Source organism: Haemorhous mexicanus, chromosome 4 (assembly GCF_027477595.1).
Source record: "Haemorhous mexicanus isolate bHaeMex1 chromosome 4, bHaeMex1.pri, whole genome shotgun sequence".
Taxonomy (NCBI): domain Eukaryota; kingdom Metazoa; phylum Chordata; class Aves; order Passeriformes; family Fringillidae; genus Haemorhous; species Haemorhous mexicanus.
In genome coordinates, this window is record NC_082344.1 from 26,770,909 (window position 1) to 26,783,297 (window position 12,389).

Consider the following 12,389-nt stretch of genomic DNA (forward strand, 5'->3'; position numbering starts at 1 on the left):
GTTCAAGTCTGTACAAGAAAATGAAGTTATTTCTGCAGTTTAGCCTATGTACATGTATGTACTTACATTTTTAAGAGATTTATGCCGTTATAACACAAGGAGACCGGAGACTCATAAAATGAGACCATTCCTTCTGCTCAATTTTGATGTCTCATTGTTTCCTGAGAGGCAGTGGAACAGACTCAAAAGGCTCTGATGTTAATACAGCCACCATCCCTGTAACAGCAGAACTGCTGGAACTTGTTTTTTTATCTGATCAGCATGTTTCAGTATGTCCCATTTCAATATCTATTAATTTTGAATTCCTTAACTGTTAAGTTGCATGTATAATGCAATAGTCTGTTTAATAACAACACATTCACATCTACGAAGTGTCAATCAAAAGATACAGTCAATATTAATGATATGTTCAAAGTCCTTATTTTGTAAAGAAAATATCTATACTGGATAAAATGTTATAAGATATATGAAAAACAAACAGTCCAGACAAAAGCTGACCATCTAAGTACTCAGCTAAGACATTCTACATATTTTATTAACATCAGTCTTGGAATAGGGTTTTCCTGTTATTTGAGTGAAGATGCCATGGACTCAGAGCAAAATTGGAAGTTGGTTCTTACCCTCAGAATCTGCGTTACTTGAAATACTATTGGGTACCTGTTCAAACTTTTTGCAATCTAATCAGCACTCCTGAGGCCCTGACCCTAAACAAAATTGATAAACTACCAAATTTTTACTAGATGAAAGAACAGTTCTTTTGTATAAAACAAGTCAGTGACTGCAAACAGGAGTGAGTCACAGAAAAGCTCTTAGAAAAAAGAGTACTGTGAAATGAAATGGAATATTAAAACATTCACTAATGTTACTTTCTGACTAATTTTCTCTGTAAAAATGCCTGCACAAGAGATAGCAAAAGGTTGCAAGAGATAGTAGTAATACTGTGCTACCAAAAAGCAATGTGGGCAATCAAAGAATTTAAACAGCCTCATTTTTTATGAGTGTTTGTGCAGGAGTAGTTATTGGGGAAAACAAAATGTAACCGTAGGTGGAATGGGCCAGACAGGTCTGACAGCTCTTGCCAGACTGCACTCGCTAACTTATCAGTTTGTAACATTAGGATATACAGGATTAAGGTGTGTGGGATTCAGAGCTTCTTGTCCAGATAAGATAACTTATTTTCTGAAAGCAATACAGTATGCCAGATATGAGAGACTTCCTGTGTTTAGGGTCATCAACAAAATAGTTGATACTTGTATTAAATGTCAGACTTCATGCCACACATATTCACAACATGATACCATATTCTTGCACCCTTAGATCTTCCTAATGTGAGCTTCACACCACTTGCATTTGACACAATGTACCAAGTCACATTTCTCTGATACTCAGCCAAAAAGATTCCTTATATTGCTTTTATTTGATGGGGTTTTATTGCTGGCAATGTGATCAGTCTGTGCAGCAACAAGGCTAATGGAAACAGCTTGTATGGAAGGAGAGGAGGACACAAAAGTAAGTAGGAGATGGTCACAAGAAAACAACAGGGGTTTTGTACTTGGAAAAGAAGCATTTGCAGCTTTTTCCCTAAACAATGGGTTTGGGGCAACAGTGAAACAGCAGGAGAGGGAAGCCTTATGTGATTATATGGTGAGAGCCCTCTGGAACACTACAGCACTTCTCTCTGAATATCCATGTCAGTGTAATTTCAGACTATAAGGGTTTGTTCTTTTCAGGACCACAAAAGAAAAAAAATTATAATAAAACCCCTGAATCTGTTGAAGATCTGTTTCCACATATCCAAGATTCTTGGGTTTCAAAAGTAACTGTCTCTTTCAAGGTATCAGCTCGGTTTAGAAAGGAGATGGACTAGGACTGAGAGAACCAAAGTAAACAAATAAGTTCTTTCTTGAAGGATGGTTTCTTCCCTCTGTGCTCTTGGCCTTGTGGCATTGGGTCAAGAGATCTGTTGTTTCTACAGTTCTCCTATTATATTTTCATCTTTAGTACAGTGATTAAGGATCAAGCTGCAAGAAGTTTAGAGTTGTAGGCTTATTAGAAAATTAAGGATTATTGTAATTTATTTTAGAAGCACACTTTATGCATATGGTTTCTAAATTAATCTCTCCTGTTATGTTACATTATTTTAAAAATACAGCATCCAAGCATACCTAGTGGAAGGGTAATTTGGCACACAGTGCAACATTGTTTCATAAGATATTTTAAAAGTAGTATGGTCACAGGTACCATTGTCACAAGTGCCCATTGATACTTGAAGTTTGTCTGAAGTTGCTGTTAAATGTCCATGTATGTCAGTGGAATGTGCACATACTTGGTACCAAGAAAAATTGATTTCTTTGTCCTAGGGAATGAAATATTTGGATAGTCACATTAGAACAATTTTGCCCAAAATGCATAATTTTACATATCATCTGTAATTGTGTAGTATTAAAATAGTGGATTTTCCCCAGAAAAACTTTACATGGCTCTGAGCAGAAAGGAGTGGTAGGAAAATAGACAGGGCAGACTTCTAACTCTATTGCAGGTTCTGATGTGGAATGAAGTGAAAGAAATAACAAGTGTTTTATATAAAGCACTCATCTCTACACAGAAAAAATTAAATAATAAGTGGGATCTTGTGATTTATTGAGCACAAATGAAGTAGAAGAGGCTGTACAAGAGAAATAAAATCTGGTGTGCTCTCTGACAGTAGTCTGCACAATCTGGTGCGACAGTGAATTTCTTATCTTTGCATTTTCTTCTTCCCTAGATTATAGGAACCCTTACTTTTCATATATATATAGTAGATTGAGTCTTCTTATTGTAAATGCTGCTATAGCTTCAAAGTCAAGTGTGTGAATATACAAGGAGATAAGATGCCTGTAAGGAAGGAAAAGAGTTAGTGCTATGTTAGCAGAAAACTGAGAAGAATATGAGAAGGAGGCAGGTGAAGAAGGTATGAGAGGAGGTGGAGTGCTCAATGTAAAATTGTTGTGCTGGAGCTGGTCATTGATTAGTTGTGTCTTTTGACTTGAGACTTTGCAGTGGGTGTTCAACTTTACTGTTGGCTAAAGGTGATTCAAGAAAAGTGCTGTGGTAAGCCTGCTAGAGAGTAATGTGAGTATGAGGGGAAATCAAATTTAGGGGTTTTTTTTCCCAGTTAGCTTGTTCCTGAAGGTGGCAGTTCAGCCTACTGAGGAGGTGGTAGGGAGGAAGATTTTTAAGATCTTGAGGAGCCACAGCCAAGTGTGGTTGCATTAAGGAGTACTGACACTCCTGGCTATAGTGTTGCTAAGAACGTGTTCATTATGAATAGACAAAATAACTGCCTGATCATAGAAACATATAAGCAATTTCATATATAAATACTGAGCACTTTAGAAAGTTAGGTATCTCACCTTTATCTGTATGGAAAATTGAACTACAAAAGCATATGCTAATAAAAATTGGATGTGGAACAAAAGCCACAGCTTTGGCTGAGAATCAAAGCAGCTCCATCAGTGTGATTCCACCCTTTTCATGGGATGCCTGCTGTGTCTTCACTCTTTTCCTTTGCACCATCCCATACATAGGCAAGTGAAGAGGAGGCAGAGCACAGCAGGTGCCAGCTCACCTGTCAAGGAGGCTTCCTACGCTGGTGGGAAGCTCTAAGCAGTGCTGGCTGCTAGTCAGGCTCAGAAGATACCAGTGATGCACTGAAAAGAAACTGCACCTATGGCTGTGTCCAGCTTGGGTCGAGGCTCTTGATCAGCCACTGGGACCAAGAGACAGTGAGACACTATTTAACATTATCTGTTTTGAGTAACACTTTCTGCTTGCTGTCAGAGTTGGCATGGAAACTGAATCAGCCCTCGTTTTGAAAAGAATAGTCCATTCAGAGAGAGGTTAGTCATCAGTAGGCTTACAGAGGCTCAGGCTGCAGCTGCAGCCTTAAACCTTGCTCATGAAAGGATAGAATCCTCAAAATGGTAACAGTCATACGAACCCAACCTTTACTGGGCAAATAGGTGTCTTTTGAGAATGATGTAATCTCATTTGCATTTGGGTGGTGGTGGGTTTTTTTTTAAAGGGAACAGTTAATTATCTGAAATCCACAATCGAACTTTCTTATTTCAAGAAGATGCCATCTGTTTTTATGGATCAGTTGAATTTAAAGAGTTAACATAATTCCTATAAACAATGATGCTTGTAACATTGTGGTGGAAAGTGACATAGTTCTTAAAAGGCTCTAAGCTTAGCACTAGGCATCTGTGAATAGTCAAGATGGAAGCCTACACAGCATGCAGAAGTTGGCATTTTCAATTACTTTGCCTCTATTGATGAAGAAGATCAAGATATGCTTATTTCTATTCTATTTTATTCCCACACACAAGGGGAGAAGCAAAGAAACAGCTGCTGGTTTTCTGTACCAGCAAGGCTGAGAAAATACTGATACATAAATTGCTGTTCAGTGGCATTTCATAAAGCCATGTCATCTGCTGTGAGATCCTGTTCTCCGATGCAAAATGATAAATGTATATATAAATTTGAAAAGTTTCATTTCATCTATAACCTTTGCCTCCTGGCTTTTTGTATCCTTAGAATACAGACCATGCATGTCTTCTTCATTGATGCAGGAACTGTTTACACTATTTACATTCAAGACTATAATGCTGTTACCAAATTGATGAGGACATTATTTTTTTTTTCCTTTTTTTTAATCAAGCAGATAATTTAAGTGAAGCCCTGAAAAAGCTGAAGATAACATCCACTGACAGCACAGCAGATAGCTTGGAGGGATGCTTGGACTGTCTGCTTCAGGCTCTGGCACAAAACAGTAAGTTGTACAGGCCTTTCAAATTTTAAATCATATGAGATCAGTGAATTAAAATGTGGCAGAAAGACTGACTCAAGCAGTAGGCTGCTAGATTGGCTCTGTGGAGCTTTGGGGGTTTTTAACCCATATGTCTGTAACATTCTGGTAGCAACGAAGACAGTGACAGGTAAATACCTGAATATTTGGAACAGCTGTAGTCCATTCCTTTCTCCACTATGAACTAGAACACTTACTTTTTTAAGTGATCGTTCTAGAAAAGAAAAGAATATACATGGAGAAATAAGCCTCATAAGATGGGGGAAAGGATAGGGGAGCTGCTTTCTAATTCTGGTTGAAAGAGCATAGTTTCCTACTTGTAATGTATTTCTCCTCAGACTTCTGATCACTTAATTCCAGGAGTTTCTTAATTCCAGGAGTTTCAATTAGCAGAACTAGGCTGGATATCGAAAGGCAGTCAAGTTTGATATGTAGTATGTAACAAAAATAACATCTGAATGGAACAAGAGGTCATTTTTACCAAAATCTTCAGAATGCTTGTCCCCACTCCCAGTAGACAGAAAGGTAAGGTAATGAAGATGACAGTTTATAAGACTTTTCTGAGTTTAACTTTCTTAGTGCTTCAGATTGTGGCAGAAGAAAAATATGTGTAGAATTTCAGGTCGAAAAACTTTTCAGGATAGGTACAAGCCACAATTAAAACTTTTTAATTTAAAAAAAAAAAGAGTTAGTCCTCTGGAAATATCAATACGCTCAAAAGTACAAACTATTGATAAGTCTTGGCTTTTTTCACATGATGGTATTCTACAAATTAAGGCCTCTTGGATTAGTTGGTGTAAAATACTTGATGAGGATTTTCACAACTGAATATAAGCACCATCCAGATGAAGTCAAAAATGGATTATAACAGCGTCTGCATTTAGTAGTAGTCCATTTTTAATTCTCACTATTTTAGAAGGAGATTATCAGCCAGAAAGTAATAAAATCTTTAAGGTTTAGATCAATCATTTTTTGAAGGTTCTGGATTTATTTATAAGGTATATCAAATACTTTAATCCAACTTCCAATTGGATTTGCTTCCACTTCTTTTAAGCCTAATACTTAAACAATAAGTACTAAAGAGAAGATCATATGAAAAGCAACAACTTACTCGTGTAAATAACAGATTTGCTATTTTGCCTATGAAGGTCACATAGCTGTGTCAGAGAACAAGTCTGGCAGATGCAAAATAATTTTGCTAATGTACAGCAATCTTACTGATGCTTCCTTGCAAACAGACTCTTCTGTCTCGGTCTAGGGTTTTGCTCTTCTTTCCAAAATATTTTCTCTTCTAGATTTGCTGCTGCCAGATCAGAAAAACAGATTATTAGGATTTTGACCTCTCTCTTTGGGGTAATTCTAGAAAATTTATTCTCTCCATAATTTCCCATGCTCTTAGTGTGTTAAGTCAGTGACATGGATATAGCCCTGCTGAGCTGCCCTATGATACACATCTCCATATATTTGCATTTGCCCAAGATTGAGGGCAACTGAAATAATGCACTGAAAATTAGATATGGGTCAGATAGGAGAGGTTTTTTAAATAGCTTGCTGGTAATTTAGGAACCAGTTTATCAATTCTGTTTCAAGGGAACTGGACACTTCCATACCTAAGTTTTGCCAAGTCTCGTTGGACAATGAGCTTTTGTTATCAAGGTTGTCTGATGATTTGGGGAACAGACTTCTGGCTTGAGATAATTTTATGAGAACAGCAGTACATTCAAATGACTTCAGAGATTGAGGTAAATTGCATATAATAGATTGATTCAACAAATAGATACAGAATCAGCTATCTAAATGCTTTCTCACAGCTCTCATCCATCCAGTTAACATCTTAATATGGATTTGGCTGATTGATTTTTAATGATAGTCTATATTATCATATACACATTACCTAGTTATGAGAGACATACTGTACCTCTGTGTCTGTGTATAAATTATTACACAATAATAATGAGAAGTCAAATTGTTTATATAAAAGTACATGTTAATTGTTATGCAGAAATAATTTAAATAATATTTTGCAAAGTTATTCTGCTCTTGTTTAGTATATTTCCATGTGTATGACTGAATTAATGAAGTATACATTTATATTATAGTTCAGTAAATCATTGTATTAATGTGAGATAAACAAGCCATTCAAGGAATAGTTTATTTTAAGATAATTTTATAGAACTGTGATTTTGTTGAGAGTTCGTGGTAGTATTGTTTATCACAGAAGTTAAAGTTTTATCCACTGCTTTAAAACTTGGAAATAGAAATATAATTTTAACTTATGTAAAATTTAGTACATTACTAATATGCTAATGCAACCCACTCCTACCTACTGCCAGCCAAAATCAGTAGTTAACCTCAATGATACTACAACAAATTAAGATTTTCAGTAAAGGGCAACTTCAGTTTTGCATAGTGCACGTACACATGAATGTTTTAGTGACCTTTACACCACTATCTATTGGTATCTGCATACAGCATAGGTTTGTGGCTGCTGCAGAATGTTAAATTCCCTAGTTTCTAAGAGTACAGTGAAAATTACAGTTCCATTTATTTTGCATACAATCTTTATGTTTTCATTATGCTAAAACATTACTTTCTTCTCATATTTTTTACTGTATAGAAAGAGAAGACAAAGTTATGATGAATATCATAACTTTTCATTTCTTTCTATGTAATCTGCTGTGTTTTCTTTTGTTTTTCACTCTCATTTCTAAACCTGATCTGTTGATAATCCTAGACAGATGTAATGCCCTGGAACATGATACCTCCTGCCTGACTTTAGGAGCTATTCTGCCATTTGTCACAGCAGTCAAATTAAGGTGCATGCACACACATATGCTATACTCCAGAAGGGTGATACTCAGCTGAATGCGATAAGTGCTGGTAAATATTTGCCAAGCCAAATTCAAATTGTTTTAATTACAGTTTGTCTTGGAGAAACTTGCATAGCTCTTCACATCTGAGACCTGGGTCTGAAAATCCTGCACAGATGGTTTCCTCAGGAGACATTGTTTTGAAATATATATATTCCTATTTATGCAGATATTTTAGTTCTTGTCTGTCACCAGCACTTCTTTCTGAGGCTAGTCATATATGGTCTAGCTTGTGGCATGAGAGAAAACTGAGGGGGGTTTTTGAAGGTGAAAGAGGCAACAATGACAGAAGAATGAGACATAAAATGCATTAGAAATGTTTTAGAATAATGATATACCTCATTTTTTGTGGAGTTGCTTCAGCATTCCCAGTGAAATTAACTAGCATTTCTGGGGTCTTGGCAGCCATAAAGTTGCAGTAACATAAGGTAAGGTGAGAGCTGCTTTCACCACCATGGATCTACCTCATTTGCACAAACTGAGATTCTGTCCACCTTGCTTCTGAAAGAAAAACAAGTATTTGATCTCTGTACCCCTGCAAGCACTCACCATCTGCTAAACTTCCCATAATTCAAATTTTTAAGGAAAGGCTGAGGTACATGATCCCTGAGCATTGTTAGCAGCAATAAAACAGAGCTGGCCATGCACTAAATGAATTACTGGTTTATATTCAATCTAGAAGTGAAAGTCATGTATTACATGTGTTTTCTTTTAACAACTATGCATTAAAACAAGTTACTCCATTGTCTACTCCATATAATCTGGACTAGTTCTATACAGACATGGATTGATGTGTTATTGTCTAGAAAGAATTTTGCTGATCTGGAAGCAGACTGTTTACAGTGACATGGAGTATAGAATGATCACAACAAGCAAAAAAGGCACAAACTTCCTCAAAAGTATGAGTAAGACATGTACTGAAGAAAATTAATTTGAAGATCATATGCTTACATTTCTGGAATGAAGTAAGTGAAGTGTAATTGCTTTGTTCTGTATCTTGCACCCAAGGAAAATATGGGTATGTACTACTATTGGATATTGGGAACAATTGGTTAATTGTCTTGTATAAGGAATTACAACAGAAAACAATGCTGGCCATTATATTCAGCCAGCAGATAAAAATAAATATTTGTTAAGAGCCATTTCATAAATACTATGCCTATCAAAAACGTGCATTTATCCTAAGATCTCTAAATAAATGTCCGCAAGAAAGGACTGCCTGAGGAAGGAAAGCAAAAAGGAAATAGAGGTTTTCTTTTAAACAGGAGGCTCTCTGGGACATAATTATTGCAGTAACAACAAAAAAAAAGTTACTGCTAGTCCAGACATGCTGTGTTTCAGATACAAGAAGTTACAGTAGCCATAAATAACCCAGTTTGGATAAATGAGAAGTCTGAAAAATCTGCTGAGAATGTTATTTTTGGATCAGCTGTACTCAGCATAAGAGGCTGAAAATGCCCACTAATCCCAGCTTTCAGCACCTGGCTCTGAAAATGTCTGACATGTAGCTGAAGTGGAAAGGCTGGCACATGCATTTGAAATATTTTTTTTACATACACTTTTTAGAAGATTAAGAAGATGAGTTTACATGTTTGTGTGAAAAAATGGTTAAGCAAAATCACAGCAATAAAGATAGGCTTATGTGAGAGAGCAAGGCCTCAGTTTTGAAAAGGATTTAGAAATATTGGAAATATTTGAAATAATGCACTTTACCTTCAAGATGTGGCTGACTAAGATGCCTTATTTTCTACTTGTTGAGCTTTGCTGATACCTGGTAACTCAAGGAACAATCACATGACACATGAAAATTTTTAATTCATGCTTGAAATTGAAAATCTCAGCATTATTCAAAGGCTACTTCTAAAGGCTTAGAAGCCTTTTTTCTTCCCATAATGCACACAGTTTCATAATAGCATTTTTCTTTGCCCCACAATGTATATGCTGGAGCCATGCATTGTTTAGAATATACTGGTTTTTTTGTATCAGGGAAAATAACATTGTTATAAATTACCTGAGCAATTTCTAGTAAGCTTTTGCCATCACTTCCTTCTGTTCCAGCCTGTAGGGACCAAGGGCTTATCTCTCCTACCTAAAGCTTCTTGTTCAGGGTTTCTCTTGGGAGTCACCAGTGGTTTTTCTGAAATGGGTTTGTTCCTATTTGATGGCATCCCAGAGGAGGATGTGTTGGCATCTGGAGTGCTTAAGAAAATCTTGAATATCTGGAGACACAGCAGATTTCTTACATTCCTTTGGCAGTGGTGAAACTTCTCATTGAATGCCCTAAAACTCTGGTAGGCACCTGCTCTAACAGGCATCTAGTTTTCTCTCTTTAATTATTTTGGTGGATTTCCAGTTCTCACAACCATATGTTTACACAGAGGTTATATTTCAGTTTGAAATTCATTTAATTCTGTTCTTCATAGCGGTGGCTTCCATATGTTGTTGAATTTAGTTAGTACTTGTGCTTCCTATACTTGATGTTCGTTTTTCTGATCTTCACTGGCCATAGAAAATGGAATAATTCCTCTACTGGAGCAGAAAAATCCTGAAGAATTGAGAATTTTGTAATTCTGTCACTCAGGGCTCAACTAAAAAAAAAAACCCTGAGATTTTAAAATGTATTATTCTTGCTATTAAATTGTTAATATTGTTATTAATTTATATGTATTAATATTAGTACATAATAAAATAGTATGTCATATATTAATGTTAATAATAAGTATTATTTATAATTAATAACCTTTATTTGTAAAATAAAAAAGTAAGATGTACCTATTTTTATCTATTTAGCTCTTTTTTTTGTACATTCTTGATAGTTCTGTGTACACACTCTTATTTATTCATTGCAGAGTGAGGTAGGCAGCTGCCTCCTTAACTTGTAACACTAAGTCCCATCTGATTTCAGTGAAGTTTTGTACCTCTTTAGTACACAGAGGATTAAGAAACAGTCATTTCATCTTCTGTTTCCACAGCCCTCTCACATTAGCCTGAAAATATCTATCCTCCTGCCCCAAACATAGTAAAAATCAAGCTGTAGAACCTCTTGTCATAGCAGAGTCATTCAAAGGCACAAACAAGTAAAAACACTTTCATTTTTTCCTGTTGGCTAAACATCTTTAGTTTTCTCTGTTCCCTTTGTAGAACAGAGCATGGAGAAAAAGCTCCACATTTCAGAGCATGCTCAAGCAAACATATTCTTAAACATCAGCACACTAATCTTTCTCTGTTTTGGAGAAATTGTATGGACAGAATAGGAGTAAAATGATGTGACTGTTGTTTCATGCAGATTATGGCCAACGAACAATGCTTTCCTGATTGTGAATGCTTGCACACCATTAAAGCTTAAAACAATAACTGTCTCTAGGCCCTATTCTGACCACAGTTGTTTTGTATAAATAAAAAAAGAGCTTTCAGCATCCCTGCAGATTCAGCACACTTTACATGTAAGCTGTGACAAGGCAATGCATAAGCACATTAAGAGAGCTTAGCACAACCAAGGGGGTAGGCAGTGGTACTAACTGGATTAGTGGCCTTAAAACAACTGATAACTAGTAGAATTAAGTTCACTGAGAAACAGCATTTCCCTGCTTTCTTATTCCTCTTTGATCTTTAGCATCTCCCTTTCTTCTCAGTAGCAGTCTCACTTGCAGGAGGATTTTTGATCCTCCTTGGGTGTGCCCTCCAGTGATCTCTGGTATATGTCTCCCAGCTGTGATCTTGGAAGGAGAAGGAGGCCATCTGTTGCCTTAAGTTTTAGCTTCCATATTTTTCAGATTCTGTGCTGTCTGGGTTTGTAACTCTGAGCTTCATGTTAAGTGTTGGTAAGTTGTCTTCACAGCATAGATAGATAAAAAAATCCTTTTCCAACCTGAGAACCAAGGACAACCATTGCAAGCCTCAAGCCCAAGAAGCATAAACAACAATGAATTGAAGAGAGCGAGCAGGGAGGATGGGACTTCATGACCTGAAGCTGTAATTGGACAATTAACACCAATATGCAAATGGACCAAAACTTAGAGAAGTGTGGGACCTTGTGATCGCTTGTCCATTTTGCTTGACCATTTTGGGTCCATCTTGGGTGTAGCCCTAACTGGGCTCTTGTATTTTCCAAGGTGTATCCTTTAAGGCCTTTTAGTCAACACCTACTTTATTCTTTAACTCTGTCCAGCCTCTGTTCTAGGTCAGCCTCTTTAGGCATCACACCCATGGATGTATACTCAGACCCAGCAGGCATGTTAGTCCCAACATGTAAATGTCTCAGCTTGAACATTCAAACAAGCAACAGACATTTATGGTATTATCCATGAAGAGGAAATATGCAGATGAAAGCTACAACATCCTCCTCCAATAAGATAAAAACTAAACAGTGCTAACTGTCTCCTGAAATTTATAGTTCTCCGCTGAGATTAAAGTGTTCTTTAGGTAGATGGTGTCCTTAGCCTATGACAAAGATTTTAGGACTTTATTATTATTCCTGCTTTGTCTTGGAAACTACAAAAATATTAGAAGCAGCACTAAGGCATCATAGTACCTTGGAGGACTTGGTTTTTTTACGTATTGAAGACATGAACTAGTGTCTGTTTAGCTACTACTAAACCTTGATTCAGCATCTTGGGAATTCAGTGGAGTGGGCATAATGCATTTAACATCTATTCAAACCAAGGGAGGGATAG

General features: G+C 36.5%; 1 protein-coding gene across 4 annotated transcripts in view; it reads left to right on the forward strand.

Moving 5' to 3' along the window:
• Positions 1-12,389, forward strand: part of RAP1GDS1 (Rap1 GTPase-GDP dissociation stimulator 1) — a 91,181-nt gene that overhangs the window by 27,109 nt on the left and 51,683 nt on the right. For 2 of the 4 annotated variants that reach the window (XM_059844142.1, XM_059844145.1), the window contains exon 2: positions 4,700-4,810. The exons of 1 other annotated variant lie outside the window; for it this stretch is intronic. In XM_059844142.1, coding sequence (XP_059700125.1) covers positions 4,700-4,810 — 111 coding nt within the window. The remainder of the gene's footprint in view (positions 1-4,699; positions 4,811-12,389) is intronic. One more of the 4 variants, XM_059844143.1, reaches the window with a different exon arrangement.